Genomic DNA, 17113 nt, shown 5'->3' with positions numbered 1-17113 from the left:
TGAGAAAGAGAAAAAGAGGAAGGGGTGAGGAGGGCGCCAAATTTAAAACGGTAAACAAAAATGGAAGACTGAAAAGCTAATTTTTCTGAAGTCGTAATAAAACATGTATTTTTTCAAAGTTATGACATAACTACATGAAACATGCACACGAACAAATGCTTAGAATAACATATATTAAAATATTAAAACTTTAATTTTTTACGTACCTTAGTTAAATGCAAAACTATGAAATCACATTTTACTTATGTATACAGCAACTCCTAGCTAAAATAAAAGAACTTATCCATATTTCAGGAATGGTTTATACATGTTTTTTGCCTCATTTTTTTCTGTTTTTCTGTTTTAGCTAGTTTTACTTCAGTGTTATTTAGAGCTAAGTGGCAACGCCAAGCAGTATCAGTGTTGTACAGTATTTATACACAGTTTATAAACAAACATTGAACGCATTCAGTACACACGAAAGAGACAAGTTAAACGCCCATCTCAACAATAAAATATTTACCATAATCCCCTTATTCTGCATCTAGCCCCGTACTAAATTCCAATCCGAAATGTTAAAGATCGCCGCCGACGGAATCGGACACCGTCTGGCCTGTTGCGTCATGGGCGCAACTAGTGCACATACCACTTGCCAAAGGATTGCACCGCAGGCCGCAAAACTCACCCAAAAGTACCTATCACAATCGCAACACCTCCTTAAAAAGTTGGTTATCAAGGATCATTACGAGTTTGATCAAAAGGTGAGTCAGAAATAAGCGATGGGAATGGGGCGGAATACATGACCTTGCTACGCTGACGTACGTGACTGTGTTTCTGAAGAAAACAGAAGGAGGAGGAATCCACCTAATGACACACCTGCCCATGGACCCGTGTAAACATACATGGATGTGCGCACACTCGCCCCTTTGTATGTGTAAGGCCTTTGGGTCGTGTATGCAAATAAGCCGCATACATTGGATACTGGTTTGAACTATATAGAAGATATCGATTAAGTAAGCTATACAAAATCTGACTGCCCTATTTTTGTGATCAAAAATACATTACCAATCAAATATAATACGTAGCTCAGGAGCTTTCTCTAAATGATTTGAAAAGTAGATATAGTTATCGGAAATAAAATGTTATGGTATAGTAAATAAGCAATACAATTAAGGTACGAATTTAATTATCATGCCAAGAATTAGTTATGACGTTATACACATATTTACCATTTTATTTCTACATCATTATGCCCATAACAAAACTCGACTAGCATAGATGTATGACGTTAACTATACGATAGGAAATACTAAAACTTTGGACAAATTCAGATTTTCATATTTTCCTTATCTTATCTTATTGTTTCTGATCATCCTAATCTTTTTAACTCCGCAGGTGATCAACAGCGACAACCCAGTGATTGTGAACTTCCACGCCGAATGGTGCGATCCTTGCAAAATACTTACGCCCAAGATGCTGGAGCTGCTAGAGAACTCGAACGAGATCGACCTGGCTGTCATCGATGTGGAAACGAACCTGGATCTTGTAGAGACTTTCGAGGTAAAGGCCGTGCCCGCAGTGTTGGCCTTCAGGAACGGCGTCGTGGTTGACAAGTTCATTGGCCTTGTGGACGCCAACAGTATCGAAACGCTGATCGACAAACTGAAGCGCAAACAGCGAAAGGCATGAAGGATACACGGATTTGATCGGGGAGGTCATGATTTTACACACGAAACGGGAGACTGTAACTGCGATATATTTCTCCATGCCGAGGCAGAAATTGCAATCATCGATGCTTAAAAAATGTGCACAAAACACTTAAATATGCAATAAAACTATTAGTAACTATGGCTATTTTTAACCCGTACTTTAATTTGATTTGTTTATGAAAGGTCTTGGTATCGATTTAGAATATTAATGGATCGCTTTATTTTTTGGTTTACATAGATACATAAAACTCACTCGCCCAAATCTGGTTGTAATATAACAAAATCCCCAGACGAGGTTCATATTATAGAAATACAAGTACACATACGGTTTCGGGTAAAATAATAACTCAACATATATATATAAACAGAAATCGAAATATAAACAGAACATAAGCAGACCGACCCGCCGACCGCGCGGCGAAGTGCGGGGCGGAACCTACAAACTTATACTAACCGGAAGCGGAAGGATACGGCAAAACGGGTTACGGTAGCAAAGCGGTAACAGCTGGCGGTCGTCCGAATTTAAACTCTATTTAGATTACACAGCCACACAAAGGGAAGCTGATGTCAGAGTATAAAAGTTTGTTGGTCGATCCTATTTCAGTTAAGGTGGTTAAGGTAGGCTTGCAATAGCATAATTTTAAAGAAATTTAAGTTCTACTTTCCGAGCGGCCACAGGATGCTAACTTATTGTTCATGCAACAGTTGCATCTATTAAAAAAAGCATACTCGGATATTACATCGATATTGAAAAACATGTTTCAATTTCGATTCCGACTGAAATCAATAGTGGTTGTTTCGATTTTAATAACTTTAGTCCGAACTCCATGCCTATGTAGCTTTCCTCTGTGAGACTGTGTTTTCTGAGTAATGGGTAATCCTCAGGGTGGACCGAGGACAGATCACCATCTGAGAAGATCCCATCGAATCCGCTGCGACCAACGGCGGTCACTTCTTTATCAGCGCGCGAGCTGGATAATTAAGGCCGCGCACATCTCGAAGAACTCCATGGTGTGATGCCCGGTTGGCTGAAGCGGCATTACCCCTGATACGCTAAGTGGCGGTGGGGTAAGACTCTCCATTATGACGTCGTCACCCTGCTCAACCTCGTCGTTAGTCAGCGACTTGAAATCGAGCAGATAGCTCTTCGCGTCTACCTGGTAGAGCTGTAGCGACATCTTCGAGAACTTGCCCGTCTTCACATTCTGTCGCCGCACACGGACGTGGTACGGATTGATAATTTTCCACTCGTAGCTAAGGGCCTTCATTGCCCGGTACACCTCCAGCATTATGTCGTTCGGCTTGCTCTGTGACCTGATGCCTAAATGCCATTTGGCGCGCTTGATGGGTGTACCTCCTCGTGCTGTTTTCTCCGGGAATGCTCCGCCACCTGATGTCTGAACGGACATGGCCAACTGACGGTCCCGCATTGGCGCAATCCGCTCTGGATGAGGTCGAATGGTGTTACTAGGCGTGCCGCCAGAACAGAGAGGAACGGGCGTAGCCGTCCCCGAGCTGGCAGCAGTGCCTCCGCCTACTGTAACGGTAGCCAGAGGGGCCTGGTGGTCCATCGTCGACTGCGGGACTGGCAGGGGAGGCGGTGGTGGAGGCGAACCGGCCACAAAGAAATTGTTAATCTCGTTTATTTGATTAGCCGCATCATCGGCAAAGCGCTTGTTGTCGATAATTAGATGGTAGGCGATAGCTAACTGGTCATGCGGATCCCCACTGAGCAGCGAATTGTGCACTTCGGTCTCTTTGACGCCGAACTTGGTGCACACCTCGGCCACCGCATAAGTGTCGATCACATTGGAGTCCTGCTCTATCGACGAGGGGAAAAGATAAGCCGGAAGGTCCTTCTGGAACCACTCGTGCTTTTTAATCTCCTCAATGTTGGCCCGTTTGAGCGGGTCCACCTGTAGCATCTGGCACACGAGGTTCACCACCTGTTTGTTAAGGTACTCGGGTATCGGAAAGATGCCCGACTTGATCTTGCGAAACAGAGTGGGTACATGCTCATCGTCGAAGGGCAGCGTCCCGCACAGCAGGGCATAAAGGATAACGCCACACGACCAGATGTCCACCTCGGGTCCTGCGTAAAGCTTACCGGAGATCACCTCGGGAGCCGCGTAGTTAGGAGATCCACAGGAGGTGCGCAAAAACTCTCCATCAAGCATCATGTTCGAGAGCCCGAAGTCGGCGATCTTCACGTGCATGTTGTGGTCAAGCAGCAGGTTCTCGGGTTTTAAGTCCCGGTGCACGATCATATGCCGATGACAGTAGTCCACACCAGAGATAATTTGCTGGAAGAAGCGACGAGCCTGGTGCTCCTGAAGCTTGCCATGCTTTACGATGTAGTCGAATAGCTCGCCACCGCTTACGTATTCCATTATCATAAAGATGTCCGAAGGCGTGGATATGACCTTTGAAGAGTTACAGAATAAGTTATATTCTCAGTGGATTGTACAAAAACATACCAGCGTGGTAACAGCATACCAGCATACTAGCGCTAAAAAAAATAGCTTCGACTTCTAATTTCATAATAAAACTTCTACTCAGGTTCGTCCTTGAAACTTAATCCCTACCTTCATCGTGGTACCAGCATACCAGCGTTAAGGAAATATCTTCGGCTTCTAATTACACAATAAAACTTCTATATCATGTTCGTCCTTCAAAGTTATTCCCTACCTCCCTACTCCCCTACCCCAAAAAGAAGCCAATTTTCCTTATTTTGTTTATTTATATCATGTTTATTGTCTTAAGCTCGCCAGTGGCACACCATTGCCCCAGTTTCTTGGGTAACGTCAGAGAGGCTCTATTGTTTTTGTCTTCGGTTACTAATAGTGTTTTTTGTTTACAGTCGGTTTTGTGGCTGCCTGACCCAAATAAACACCCTTTCCGCTTAAAACGATGTACTCACCTGGTACAACTTGATTATGTGAGGATGGCGAAAAAGCTTCAGATTCTGGATCTCACGCCGGATCTTGCCCACGACGTCCAGGCTTTTAATCTTCTGCCGGTTGAGTATCTTCACGGCCACCTTAACACGGGTGATTTGGTGCTCGCCGATCTTAACCTTGCCGAAAGTTCCGGTGCCCAGTGTAGCGCCTAGTTGATAGTGCCCGATCTTAACCAGCGGCTGTCCATTGGTGCTGCCGCCGGCCACCGCCTCAGCGGCCGCTGCCCTCATCTGGGGCATCTCCACCTGGAAGCTCCGCTGGACTTTTGAGTGTTTTTCGCTGCAGGGAGGGGAGAAGGTCATTAACGTTTATTGCGTAGTGTAGTCTACTGAATAAACAGAACGAAACACACGTTACGTTTTTCGTTCCTGCTGTGCCACCTCTTCCGTATGCGTATTTGCTAAAGAAGCAGTATTATTCTTACTGATTTCCTGGTTTTATATTCGTCCGCGGCAACGAGCCTTTCCTTTCCGAATCGCTTTTCTTCGCGTTTTGCTTATTTAATTGTTGGAAGGCGATGAGGCTTCCAATAGTCGTTCCAGCAGCTAATTTACAATCTCTCTTTCTTGTTTTCCAATGTTTATCGATAGTTGACAGACAGGGTTGCCAGGTGCTATGAAAAACGAGCGCGCAGTTCAAAATGTGCATTGCACTTTGGCTAAAATTAAAAAACTCTTTATATCGCTCAAAATGTTTGATATGATTGAAATATGCATTGGCCAACTTGCCTATTTCATAACTGTTAAATCTGCAATAAAAGGAGAAACATGACCAAATTGCGATAAAAACACATATTTATTAAACCAACTTCGATTTGGCTGGACATTGATTATACATACATAAAATCACCGAGCAAGTTTTACTATATACATCAACCACTCTACGCTCATTAAAGTACTAGCAGGTTGTCTCTGTTTATGTGTTTAGTGTACATTAAACATCCAAATATCTATAAAGTTGGGCTAAAAATTGCCAAGGTTTTGTCCTAAAATTCAGCTTGTTCACAAATATGTTTAACATATAATAATTTGTATTTTTTTAATGTTTCCACAGCTTTTTGATTTCACCTGTCGAATAGGCCCGCTTAAGGACTAGTAAGTAAAATTTGTGTAAACACGTATCAATACAATTTAGCTAGTCGATGATACTAACATTTTGATGGTTTATCCTAACTTCAAACATATCAACTGTAAGCTCCGTTCCGCACTTTTATATGTGCTCTCTCGCTCTATTTCGTTTACGCTGTCATCATGAATTTAAGAATTCGATTTCTTTGTTTATTATCAGTTAACTTTAGAATTTAAAGTTTAAATACATGTATTTTAGATTTTTATCGCTTGTTAAGTTTAGTCTGAAAAAAAGGTTAGCTTAACTATGATAATGCTACGAGACTAGGTTTTACGTTTAGAGATTATAAATATAAAAAAAAAAAGGGGCTTCTGGGCCCCACGGGTATGCTGGTTGTAAAATTTCAAGTTTATTTCATATTCAGCGATCTTTCTTGTCGAGTTTTGGTTGGAGGTTTACGGCAAATTGAGTGTTTATACATTCATATATATTATCTAATATATGCTTGTTGGTTTAGTGTAGTGTTCCGCGTTTGTATCGTTGGTTATACAGCAATAATTTATTTATTTCGTTGCAAAGAGCATGTGCCTCGAACGAACCCTTACTTTTATTGTAGTTTTCTTAAAACTCTACAAGTTATCTATTCAAAACAAGCCGTCATCTGTCCTCTAAAAGTGTTGCACTATTCGGACATAAATTACGACGAACTCTAGATCTAGGTGTAAGTTAAGTGTTCGTTCTTCTGTCGGTTTGAATTACTGCCCTCTTGGATTTGGGGTTTTTGTATGCTTCTCATACAAATTAATTGGAATTGTTTCTTACTTGCGCATCGTAGTTCATATAATTTATCTTTATCGCAAAATCATCAAATTATTAAAGATTCGACTCCGACCGTCTTTATGTGTGTGGTTGGGGATTGTGTGGGCTTGTGTACTTTGGAACATTATTTCTTACATGTTATTACACGTTATGCATCAACTTTTCTCAGCAAATCTGTGATAGTGTTCATTCGGTTCTGCTTATACCTGCCGTATATAGTTTGGAGGCAATCATGCTATTATTTTACATTGGTTTTCCGTTTTTGTTGTCCTATTTTTTTCAGATTTCTCATATTTGTTTATATTTGTAGCTGTCATGGCCTGCCGCAACCGTTAATTTCGCCACGTTCATCCGTTCATGCTGTCTCCATGAGCCATGCACTGCTTATTTGGGTCATTTTAGAGTCGTTTCTTTTCTGATCTGGCATAGTAGGCTCATGAGAGCCTGTTTTAAATTGTTCCTATGTCGTTGATCGTCAGGCCAGGTCCTTCCTTATGGAAGGCAACCACCACTCATTTTCACTTTAAAACTGACTTCGTTTGTGTCGTTACAGAGAGAGAAAAGGTAACTGAATTGAGGGGATAAAGTTAAGCGGAAAAAGGCTATGGACCTTCAGGAAGTGTTGTCGAACACTGCTTTAGGAAACGGGAAAGGACTCGGCCAACATATTTGGATAGGCCGACAAAAAGAAATAGAAGGTAGAGCAGCACTAGGTAGTCCGAGATGGCTCATGATATATTACTGAATATGGGGTGTCCTGCGTGTGGTGGTTCTTACTGAACTGCCGCAGTTGCTCTTGCTGATTTTATTGGTGCAAAGACAATTGCCATTGACTATACGATGCGGCTGGCTGGCATATCGGCTTCAAATCCGCAATGGCAGCATGAACACTTCACCTGTGAGATTGCAGCTAATATCGTGTAAAGAAATTAATGGCGTTTAAATAAATTTCTGGGCATGGTTATACGGATGCGGTTTTTGAGATCGTGTCGTTCTATTAGATCTACCTCTGTGCGCCATATGGTGAAAGCCACCACCGCCTCCACCGCCGCCAGCACCATTACCGGTGCCACCTCCGTGGATGGGCATGCCCATGCTCATGCCCATTCCCATGTTCACGCCCATGCCCATGTTCATGTTCATTGAATGCATTTGCTGCAAGTGGTGCGGATGGGGACCACCCATGTTGTGGTGGTTGTTGTTGTTATGATGACTGTTATTGTGGTGATTGTTGTTATGGTTATTGGGATGGTGGTGTTGCATATGGTGCAATGGCGGATGGTGGTGCGGATGTTGGTGTGGATGCTGTTGCTGGTGATGATGTAGTTGCATATGCGGATTATGGTGGTTGTTGTGATGGTGATTGTTGTGGTGATGCGGCGGTTGCATTGGTCCACCGGGACCCATGTGCGGTGGGCCACCAACTCCACCACCGTTGCCCCCACCGATCTGCGACATAAACTGCGCCGCCTTGGCCTTGCCGTGTTCCTCTGCAAGACGTACCCAGATTGGCTGGGATCCGCCCTCTGGCACTGTGTTGTTCAAGGCCTTGATCGCCTCTTGGGCTTCCTCTCGCTTGTTGTAACTGCAAATGAGAAAGTGCTGGTTTTAAAACAGGAAAACATTCGGGTAAGCTAAATTAATTGATTTATCTTATGACGGACATTTATAAGGTCTAAAGGTTTTAAGCACATATTAAAATTGTAAACGCTAACACTTTTCTAAAGCAGCTTGACAGTGTGCTAAAGAATGTAAATTTTATTTTTATAAAAAGAAATCTTACAAAATTTTTAGCGCAAAAACATTACTACACAATTAGATTTTAGTTTGAGTTCTAATATAGTTCTAAAATAAAATAAATATTGATCAACGTTGACTTCGATATTCATACTTTTTAGGCATTAAGCCTATATTGTTAATATAAACAAATAATTATATTCAATTAAAATATCCGGCTGCTAGATGCGAATAGGAAACTTTGATTATATTCGCGTACTTACCGAACAAAAGCGACGCCGCGCGGCCTCCCGGTAAGCTTGTCCCTCAAGATATTGCGCTGCACAATCAGGCCGAATGGAGAAAATATCCGGTCGAGCATGTCGTCATTGATATTGCGCGATAAGTTGATCACGTACAGATTGGTATCCTTTATAGATTGGCCACCAGGTCGGGCATAAGAAACCTATAGGTATAAAAATGAAAAGTGTGACAAGGAGATCCGAGTGGAAATATAAACGAACCTTTAATCGCTTGTTGCGCACATAGAAGCCGTTTAGCTTTTGGATAGCGTCCTCCGAGTCCATCTCTGTTTTGTAATCCACGAAGCCGTAGCCGAAGCTATATCCCGTCTATTCCATTTGCAGGCATATAAAGGAGAAAGGATGAAATCAGTTTGTGTGTATGCAACGTGCGACAGGGATGGCACCTGTGACGTGCAGCTCATCAGGTTTCCTAGGCCACCCACCAACTGTCAAAACGACAATCGAGCTTACCTTGAAGTCACGCATTATCTTGCATGTGTTAATGGGCCCGCAGCCGCTAAATAGGTTGTATAGCTCGCGGTCGGTCATATCCTGCGGCAAGTAGTTAATGATCAGGTTTGTTGCGCTGGTGCGGTCGATTTGCTGTTGCTGTTGCAGCTGCCCGGAGCCGTTGTTGACCTCGTTACCTTGACTGTTGTTCTCCTCCTCATCTCCAGACTGTTCTTGGACGTCACCATCATTATCCCCATCCCTATCCTCTTGCTGCATATTGCCGTTGCTATCTTCGTCCTCATCGGTGCCTTCATCATGGCCGACGTTGTTTGCGGACTCCTGCACCGGAGGAAAACGAAAAACACATGAAAATGGGTTTGTTTGATGTCCGAAAACGGACCTCTATGTCGGAAGACTGCTCATCGTCGTGCTCCTGGCCCTGCATCTTCTCCGAATTGGACATGTCCTTCAATTTCAAGCTTTGATTGCTCTTGTTTATTGCGCTTTTGCGCCGCAGCTTGTGCCAAAAGCTGCAAGGATATAAAGAGAGAACAAATCAATTTACTGGCAGCTAGAGGAGTCCGATTTGCCTTCAGAGTTGAAGTCTTTGCGAGCGGACGTCCTAGTTGCGCGACTGCAGGATGCGGATTGAGCGTAGCTCTGAAATCGGGACTCCAGAATTGCAGCACCTATCGGAAAAATGAAAATCCGAATATGTGTGTGTACATCTCAGCAGCCGAGCAAACGAGGAGCGAGTGAGACAGCGAAAGATTGCTCGGAAGACGTATTTGGTAGCCCCAAATCCCTCGGACACGGCTTACTTGCCGGGTTTTTGGAGATCCGGACCGGGGAAAACAAAGGGTAAGCCAAGCCCTCTCCACAATAACAAACAAATTAAGTTGGAAAAACAATATACAAAACGAAGTGCACTAACACTCGCGCTCATGTAGACAGTAATGCGTCTGTGTTAGTGAGCTTGGGACACCATGCAGGCGCTAAAAAGCAACACGGAAAATGTGTCGTACTCATTTCAAACCATCGACGGACAGCGAAAACGACCGGGGAGAACTTCGGACGCATAATACTCACTTTTCAGAAAACGGCTTTACTAAGTACAACGAAAAACAACAGTTTTTGTGCAGTTTTCCTGGCGAAACGTTAATGCGGCAGAGGTGGAGAATCAGCGATGAGCCAGCCGATGCGATAATTTATCTTCGCTGCAAACTATCGATAGTTTACTGTAACAACCGATGTTCGGTAGATCCGTCCAAATACACTTCGAAAAAAAAATATGAGATAACTATGGGAAATAATGTAATGTGTTTTTTGATTCTACATATCAATTTAATTCAATTTTAAGCTTTGATTGCTTTTGTTTTTCTTGCTGCAAGTATGGAAAGCGACTAAATCAATTAACTGGCAACCGATAAGTCAGATTCGCATTTAGAGTTGAAATCTTTGCCCATGTTGCCCGGCGGCAGGAAGCGGATTGAGCCAAGCTCTGGAATCTGGAAAACTGCTTTCCTTAGTACGGAAAATAACGGTTTTTGTGCATTTTTCCTGTCGCGGCGATAATGGCGCAGAGCTGGAGAATCAGTGATGAGCCTGTCGGTGCTCGCAGCGACTATTGATGTTCGGCAAGCCCAGTAAAATAAATACACTGATAAAAATTGTGAGATAATATTTAGAATAGGTTTGTTCTATTTTCTACCAAATATTGCTCCCACTTTTTATGTGTAAAAATAAGTGGTTTTTACCAACATTTAAGCTTTATTCCAGGAAAAAATATATTTTACTTTATAAAACATTAGTATTATTTTGAATCGGAATAAGACATTATTTAGCGGTCATCCCTTTAGGTTTGAGTTTAAAACGAAATAAGATGATAAGGAATATATTTACAAGTAGGATAATAAAATACCCATTAATTTTTATTCTAAATTCTAGTAGAACGCTTTATTAATACAAGAAAATTAACATAAAGGTCAACGAAAATCCTATATCCAAATCCTACTCGTGTTGCGAGTAGTGCTCCAAGTGATGCACCGGCTCCTCATAGTGTCCGTGCTCGTGGACATGTGACTCACTATGGTTCTCCAGCACCAGCCCGTGGTTATGGTTGTGCTCGCTCTTCGGATGCAGGATCTTCAGCTTCTGCTTGGTACCACCAATTTCGATGGGTTTTTTTACCAAGTGTTGGTCCTCCTTCTTGATGTATACGGGCACTGCGTGGTAGTGATGGAACTTCACGCTCTGGTGTGATGTGGCGTGCTTGTGATCTACTTCATGGTGCAGCTCCGTCTCCTCGTGCTCTGGCTCGTACTTGACATGGTGCTCCGGCTCGTGGTGTTCATACTCCGCGTGACCCTGGTGGTAGTCGTGAATCTTTAAAGCTCTACTCACGGACAAAAGGGCCAAGCAAGGAAGCTACAAGAAAATAATAATAATGAAGTTGTGTTTTAGTCAACAATTAAATGATCAATATTTGTTCATGATCAATATTTGTTGAATTTTCGTGTAATACTTGTTAAAAAAAAATATATTTAATTTATATGTCCCACTTAAGAATATGCTTTTTTGGATCTTCAAAAATGAAGAATCTTTTACACAATAAAAAAATATACGTTCCCAATATAACTAATGTTTACTAGGTGTTTTCATGATGTGCTTAAATTCCAACTCTTACAATAAATTTCAGCATGGTTTTCTGGATATTTTTGTATCACACACAAAATCACAATCAAAAAATATTCGGTAAACCGTTACGCGAAGTGCTTTCCTTGGCAGTGGCAGACTGAATGTTGCTCTGCGTTCGGGACCAGATTCGATTTATACCCGGCTCAAGCCAAAACTTGCCAACCTGTGGCAAGTGGAATGTGAAACGTGCAACAGCAAAAGAAACACAACGGCAACGAACTTGAGTCTGTTGTTGTAATTTATGACCGATGCTTGCCACAATTGTTTGGAAAAGTCGAAAAAATAGGTGCGTGTGATAGTGGTTCAATTAAAGCGGATTACGTATACGGCATGTGGACTTTGCGTTGACTGTGGCCAGTTTCCTGCGCAGGAGGAACCGAAACCAGTTTCAAATCAACGGGTTAATAACCACCCAACTAGAAAACCAGTCCTGGCTCAATGATGCTATACCAGTGCAAAAATAGATAAAAACAAAAGAAAAGGCCATTTTAATCAATGTCATCAAGATGTTGTTACCTAAAAAATAAACAAAAGTTGAGCATCCAAAAAGTACTAATTACTATCTTTATAAGCTATGATATCTAGATCATCACTGCCTTTTAGATTTTCTTGGTTGAGCAACGTTGTAATTCTATTAAGGTATCTTCCTAATTGTTATCCAAATTCTGACAATAGTCGCCTAAAGACAGCTTCCGCGTTGCTTTCGAAACATTTGCGGAAATTTTAGCCTCTTGGTGGGCCAATCCCTGATTACGAACGATGGATTGAGATGAAGTGACAGGCTTTTCACAATCTCCATGAGCTGCAAACTGCAAGTGCGTTTCTCTCGATGGACGGGAGGTGTGTCAAGTGAAAGGGTCGTATAATCTGAGCAACAATTGCAATACATCTCATGCGATCTTAAAAACTAAGCGCACTAATATTAAATAATGGCTTGTCGTAAGGCACCTAAAAAATGCAGCTGATTTATTGGGTTAGTGTGCTCTGGGCGCATACGAAAAGGTATTTGTGTGCACATATAATCGATTTGAAAAGTAAAAGTAAACTGCTTTCCCAGCACTACAATTTGCATAACAGCTACCACGCCAGTCTGCATGTCCGACATGAACCCAACATTTCGAGCTTTGTCTCACCAGCAGAGCAGTTTTAATTATCAATCTGGCTGTAAATCGCATTATATTATATAACATCTAAATAGTCAGGAAGCGCTCACTTTCCATATTGTGAAAATTAAAAAACACAAAGACAAAAAGAAGAAAAACCCATGTTCTTTATGTCTTACAGTCTAATTAGCAACGGAAGTACATATGTATGTACATCCATACATATGAAAATATTTGTATTTTGGTCCTACGACAGTTCTGATTTTCCGTCATCAAGAACCGTAGCAAAGTCAGAAATGGTTGCAATTCTTTGATGATTTATTTCTAATTCCTAATCGATCTGCATTCAAACCTGGAAAAGAACATATGTATGTATTCATTTTCTTTGGGTCATAAGCAAAGGTTCGCCTCAATAGCCTTTAGCACAACTTTTCTAAGTATAACCTTCAGTTTACTTATTAATTCTAGAAAACATTTCCACAGTTTTTTCCAAAAGCGAAGGTGAAGTAGGTAAGCTTGGGGACCTCAATTTCTTACGAGACATTTAAAAAATCTTAGAAATTAAAAGAGAAAACAAATATATACACAGTTAAATGCAAAAGCATCGCTAACTGTAAAGTTGCTCTTGAAGAGCAAAACAGAATCGAAGAATTCGAGTGTGTAAACAGTTCGGTATGCATTTTTATATTGGGAAGAAAATAAAATTGGACGCGAAATTTTAACTGTGTACTGAAGGTTTCTCGGAATAGGTTCTTTATACTTTGCACGACATGAATCTTGGAGACTGCAAGTTACGAGCGATACGAGTTCTGGGACAGGGAACCTTTGGCCGAGTGTTTCTTTGTCAGCAATACGAGGGACGCGGAGAGGCAGACAGGATGGTTTGCGTCAAACGGATCATTATCCGGAACCCCAAGACCGAGCTAGGTCTAATCAAAGAGGAAGTGTACATAATCTCCCAGCTTCGACACCCACATATTGTTGAATTTCTGCGCTCTTTTACCCATGCGGGCACAGTAAACATTGTTATGGAATACGTGCCCAACGGAACCTTAAGGGACGTTATCCAACAGCTGCCCCCCGGAACTGGTGGAATTCACCAGGAGCGCCTGCTTCGCTACTTCCGCGACATGGTAGTGGGCCTGGAGTACCTTCACATTCGCTGCGTCATTCATCGTGATATAAAGCCAGAGAACATGCTCCTCGACTCCACTGACCGTGTAAAAATTGCCGACTTTGGAATCTCTAACGTCCATGCACCCTGTACTCAGCAGCAGGCCGGCATAGGCACGCCCTTGTACATGGCGCCGGAGGCGATGTCCAGTCAGGGCAAGGTGGACTTTAAGTCAGATGTGTGGTCGCTTGGGCTGGTCCTTTACGAGCTATGCCTTGGCCGCAGTCCCTTTGCCGCATTACTAGAAAAGAACGCATCTCCTACCCAACTGCACTCCGTGGTTCAGGCAATGGTCCGACCCCGACTTGATTGCCAGCTTATCCGTCGACTCTATGACTCCGTGTGGGCGCATATCTGCGAATTAATGATCGTTTACGAACAGGAGCGTCGCATCTGCTTGCCGGATCTCTTTCTCCTTGATGGTGGAGTTACTACGACGCTATATAAGCAGTACTTCAGCTACAGCTACTAGCGGAGGCTAATAATAGGGATGTGTAAAGCCAGTGATTTCCTAGTGATGTATGGGAAAACCTCTAAAATTGTCATGATTGCACTTATAGAATTAGGCTAAGTTAAGCAATAAATTAATTAATAAATTAATAAATTAAGCAATAAAGAACATGATGGATATAAAACAACCAATTTAAACTCTCGATATGTACATGTGCTTTACTACTTTACCCAAAACAGTTTTAGCAAATGTCAACAATTTATACAGTAATTCAGTAATTTATGATTGTTTTCTATAGTATACACTAGTCCTCTAAAGCCTTTGGCCCTGCTGTTGCTGGTGAATTTTGCGCTTCAGACTTTTGATCAACGCGTTTTGCTCCAGCTGTTGCTTGCTTCGCTTGGGGGCCACCGAGTGATCCCCATCCACATCCTCGTTAGTAGTGTCACCGTCGACCTGCTCCTTCCTGCGCTTTTGTTTCTCACCGATGATCTGCTGCATACCCTTGGTTGCCTTATAATACGGGTGGGTGGGATCGATGTTGAATTCGTGGGACTTGTAGACGGCCTTGAAGCGTATATCGTTTGTGTCCACCTCGAAGTCATCGTCCAGCTTTTCCGACTCTTGTGCCTTTTTCTTTGATTTCTTTAACTGCTGCCGACGTTTTCGTTTTGACCCACCTTCCTTCTCTTCATTCCGGAGGATTTTGGTCAAGCTAAAATGCTGCTTTTCTTCGCGCCCGTCGCCGTCGTCCAGCAGTAATTCCAACTCCTTCTCCTGCTGTTTCGCCTCGGCATCCTCTCCACTATCAACCTCTCCTCTCTGTTTTTTCTTTTTCTTGTTTTGCTTCGTCTTTGGGGGCGCATAGTCACCATTTGCGAACTCCTCCGCGAAGTAAGCGTCGTTCAAATCGACACCATCTGGAACTATGGAGGCATCACTGTCGTCACCGGTATCTCCTCCTCTGGCCGCGATCTGCCGCTGGCGACGACTTTCTTTACGCTGCTTGTTTTTCTCGGTGCGTTTCTGAATAACCTTCTCGATTGGTGTGAGCTTGGCTTGGCTTAACTTAACTGACTTTTCTTCTTCCTGCTGGGGTTCTGTGTTCCAGGACATTTCCATCTCGTATTTCTGCTCCTTTTCCTGCTGAAGGATGTCGGCAAGCAGGTTCTTGTAGGTGGCAATACGTTCTTTTTTCGAGGGAATCTTAGGATTATCTTCTCTTCTCTTCTCTGGATCTGCCTGATCCGGTTGGAGAGCCTCCTCCTCGGATTCATCCTCCTCACTGCTGTACGCAACGATTTTACGTAGCTCCTTGTCTGTGAGCTTGTCCACCTGGCCGCTGGAGAGCTTGTTGCCTAATTCACGCCGGTCTAAGGCAGTCTCGTCCCAGGTAAGATCCACCTTAGCTTGCTGGAGTGCCGTCGTGGTGAACTGACGCGGCATATAGCTGCTGGCATCAGGGAGCTCGTAGCATTCATCGGACGGTGTATCTTCTTCAAAAGAGGTGTCGTCCGGAATAAAGCGAAGGTCCACGCGGGTGGCAGAACTTTCGTACTCGATACCATCGCACTCCTGGTACACCTTGTCCGCCGTGGAAATGCTGTTGCACTCTACAACGGCGTAGTAGTAACGCAGGCGGTTCAGTTGGTACTGACGTAGCTTTTCCATGTGGTAGTCCTGGCCCTCCTCCGCATCGCTGTCCTGCTGGCGCACCAGCTTCTCATCGCAATCATCTTCTGACTCGTCGTTGCGCTCCACCAGCTCTTTTGGACCATGAACTTCTTCCTCGGCCATGCGCGCCTTTCCGAATTCCGATGGGTAGATTTTTACGCTAAGAATGCTGCCGCCGGGCGGTAGGAATGAGCTTAGCATGACCATTAGGTCTTCCGCGCGGATGCGGTCCCAGTCCATGTTGCATACGGCCAGGCGCCGGGTGCTGTCCTCGGTGTGCTCTGCGTCGTTATCCAGCTCGCCCCACACATGGTCTATTTTTAGTTCCGGCCCCTCTTCTTCGTCCTCCTCGCTGTCTTCCTCTGAGGAAGAGTCCGTAAAGAGGCGGCCCTCACCGCGGGCGTAGTCTATGTCCGGATTGGTAAGACGCTCGCGCAGATTTTGATGCACTTCTGAGCTATCGCTGTCTAGGGGATCGTTACCCAAGACTAAATCCTGGTCTTCCAGGTTGGCGATGGCCAGCTCCTCGGCCCGCCGCTCCTGCTGCTCTACGTGCACTTCGTCGCTGTCACTCTCAATCTCGTCCTGCTCGTAGAACTTTTTCAGATCTTCGGCATTGCTGGTGCTTACTGGGCGGCCGTATTTGTCCACAGTGTATTTCACCTTAAATTTCTCGTCCGTAAACATAGCCTGAAAACGCTTGTCGATCTGGACCTTGCGTTGCACCTTAGGAACTCCTTTAAACCGAGGATCGGCCAGAAGGTGCTGAAACCGCGCATCACGCCAGATTCCACCTTTTGGATCGGTTTCGGCAGATGTGGTTCCGTTTCCTTTTCCAGCCTGGGTCGATGTCGAGATCGAGTCGTCCCCCTTCGACACCTTAGTTAGTTTTCCGGTCTTGTCTTTCTTTTTAGCCATATTCAAACTAATTTACTGGCCAACAAAAATGTAAACACGTGCGACACGACGGTCGAGTTATCGATAGTCGATATTAAGAAACAAAAA

General features: G+C 43.5%; 6 protein-coding genes across 7 annotated transcripts; 2 read left to right on the top strand and 4 right to left on the bottom strand.

Annotated features, from left to right (window-relative positions):
- The first annotated feature begins 432 nt into the window (after positions 1-432).
- LOC108118543 (thioredoxin, mitochondrial) lies at positions 433-1846 on the top strand. Its single transcript, XM_017231297.2, has 3 exons — positions 433-469; positions 528-740; positions 1375-1846. The coding sequence occupies exons 2-3, from the start codon at positions 552-554 to the stop codon at positions 1666-1668; spliced, it is 483 nt and encodes a 160-aa protein (XP_017086786.1). The 5' UTR covers positions 433-469; positions 528-551; the 3' UTR covers positions 1669-1846.
- A 34-nt stretch (positions 1847-1880) lies between these two features.
- LOC108118542 (5'-AMP-activated protein kinase catalytic subunit alpha-2) lies at positions 1881-5203 on the bottom strand. Of its 2 annotated transcripts, none has more exons than XM_017231295.2 (3): positions 5001-5203; positions 4609-4927; positions 1881-4111 (listed from the first exon to the last, which is right to left on the bottom strand). In XM_017231295.2, the coding sequence occupies exons 2-3, from the start codon at positions 4885-4887 to the stop codon at positions 2648-2650; spliced, it is 1743 nt and encodes a 580-aa protein (XP_017086784.1). In that variant the 5' UTR covers positions 4888-4927; positions 5001-5203; the 3' UTR covers positions 1881-2647. The 2 variants fall into 2 exon arrangements, with proteins under 2 accessions (XP_017086784.1, XP_017086785.1); XM_017231296.2 differs by having other exon boundaries at positions 5073-5203.
- A 900-nt stretch (positions 5204-6103) lies between these two features.
- LOC108118545 (sex-lethal homolog) lies at positions 6104-10194 on the bottom strand. Its single transcript, XM_017231298.2, has 6 exons — positions 10099-10194; positions 9410-9539; positions 9028-9348; positions 8776-8883; positions 8536-8717; positions 6104-8120 (listed from the first exon to the last, which is right to left on the bottom strand). Exons 2-6 carry the CDS (start codon positions 9470-9472, stop codon positions 7475-7477), a joined length of 1320 nt encoding a protein of 439 aa, XP_017086787.1. The 5' UTR covers positions 9473-9539; positions 10099-10194; the 3' UTR covers positions 6104-7474.
- Positions 10195-10902: 708 nt separating this feature from the next.
- LOC108118512 (histidine-rich glycoprotein) lies at positions 10903-11796 on the bottom strand. The gene is made up of 2 exons (XM_017231252.1): positions 11696-11796; positions 10903-11436 (listed from the first exon to the last, which is right to left on the bottom strand). Exons 1-2 carry the CDS (start codon positions 11708-11710, stop codon positions 11020-11022), a joined length of 432 nt encoding a protein of 143 aa, XP_017086741.1. The 5' UTR covers positions 11711-11796; the 3' UTR covers positions 10903-11019.
- A 1614-nt stretch (positions 11797-13410) lies between these two features.
- On the top strand, positions 13411-14625 carry LOC108118529 (NUAK family SNF1-like kinase 2). The gene has a single exon (XM_017231277.1). It carries the CDS (start codon positions 13580-13582, stop codon positions 14453-14455), a length of 876 nt encoding a protein of 291 aa, XP_017086766.1. The 5' UTR covers positions 13411-13579; the 3' UTR covers positions 14456-14625.
- Positions 14626-17110, bottom strand: LOC108118524 (ESF1 homolog). The gene has a single exon (XM_017231272.2). The coding sequence runs from the start codon at positions 17024-17026 to the stop codon at positions 14747-14749; it is 2280 nt and encodes a 759-aa protein (XP_017086761.1). The 5' UTR covers positions 17027-17110; the 3' UTR covers positions 14626-14746.
- Positions 17111-17113: the final 3 nt, after the last annotated feature.

Source organism: Drosophila eugracilis, unplaced genomic scaffold (assembly GCF_018153835.1).
Source record: "Drosophila eugracilis isolate 14026-0451.02 unplaced genomic scaffold, ASM1815383v1 contig_376, whole genome shotgun sequence".
Lineage (NCBI taxonomy): Eukaryota > Metazoa > Arthropoda > Insecta > Diptera > Drosophilidae > Drosophila > Drosophila eugracilis.
Note: the sequence above shows the minus strand (reverse complement) of the source record. Positions and strands in the feature narration are given on the sequence as shown.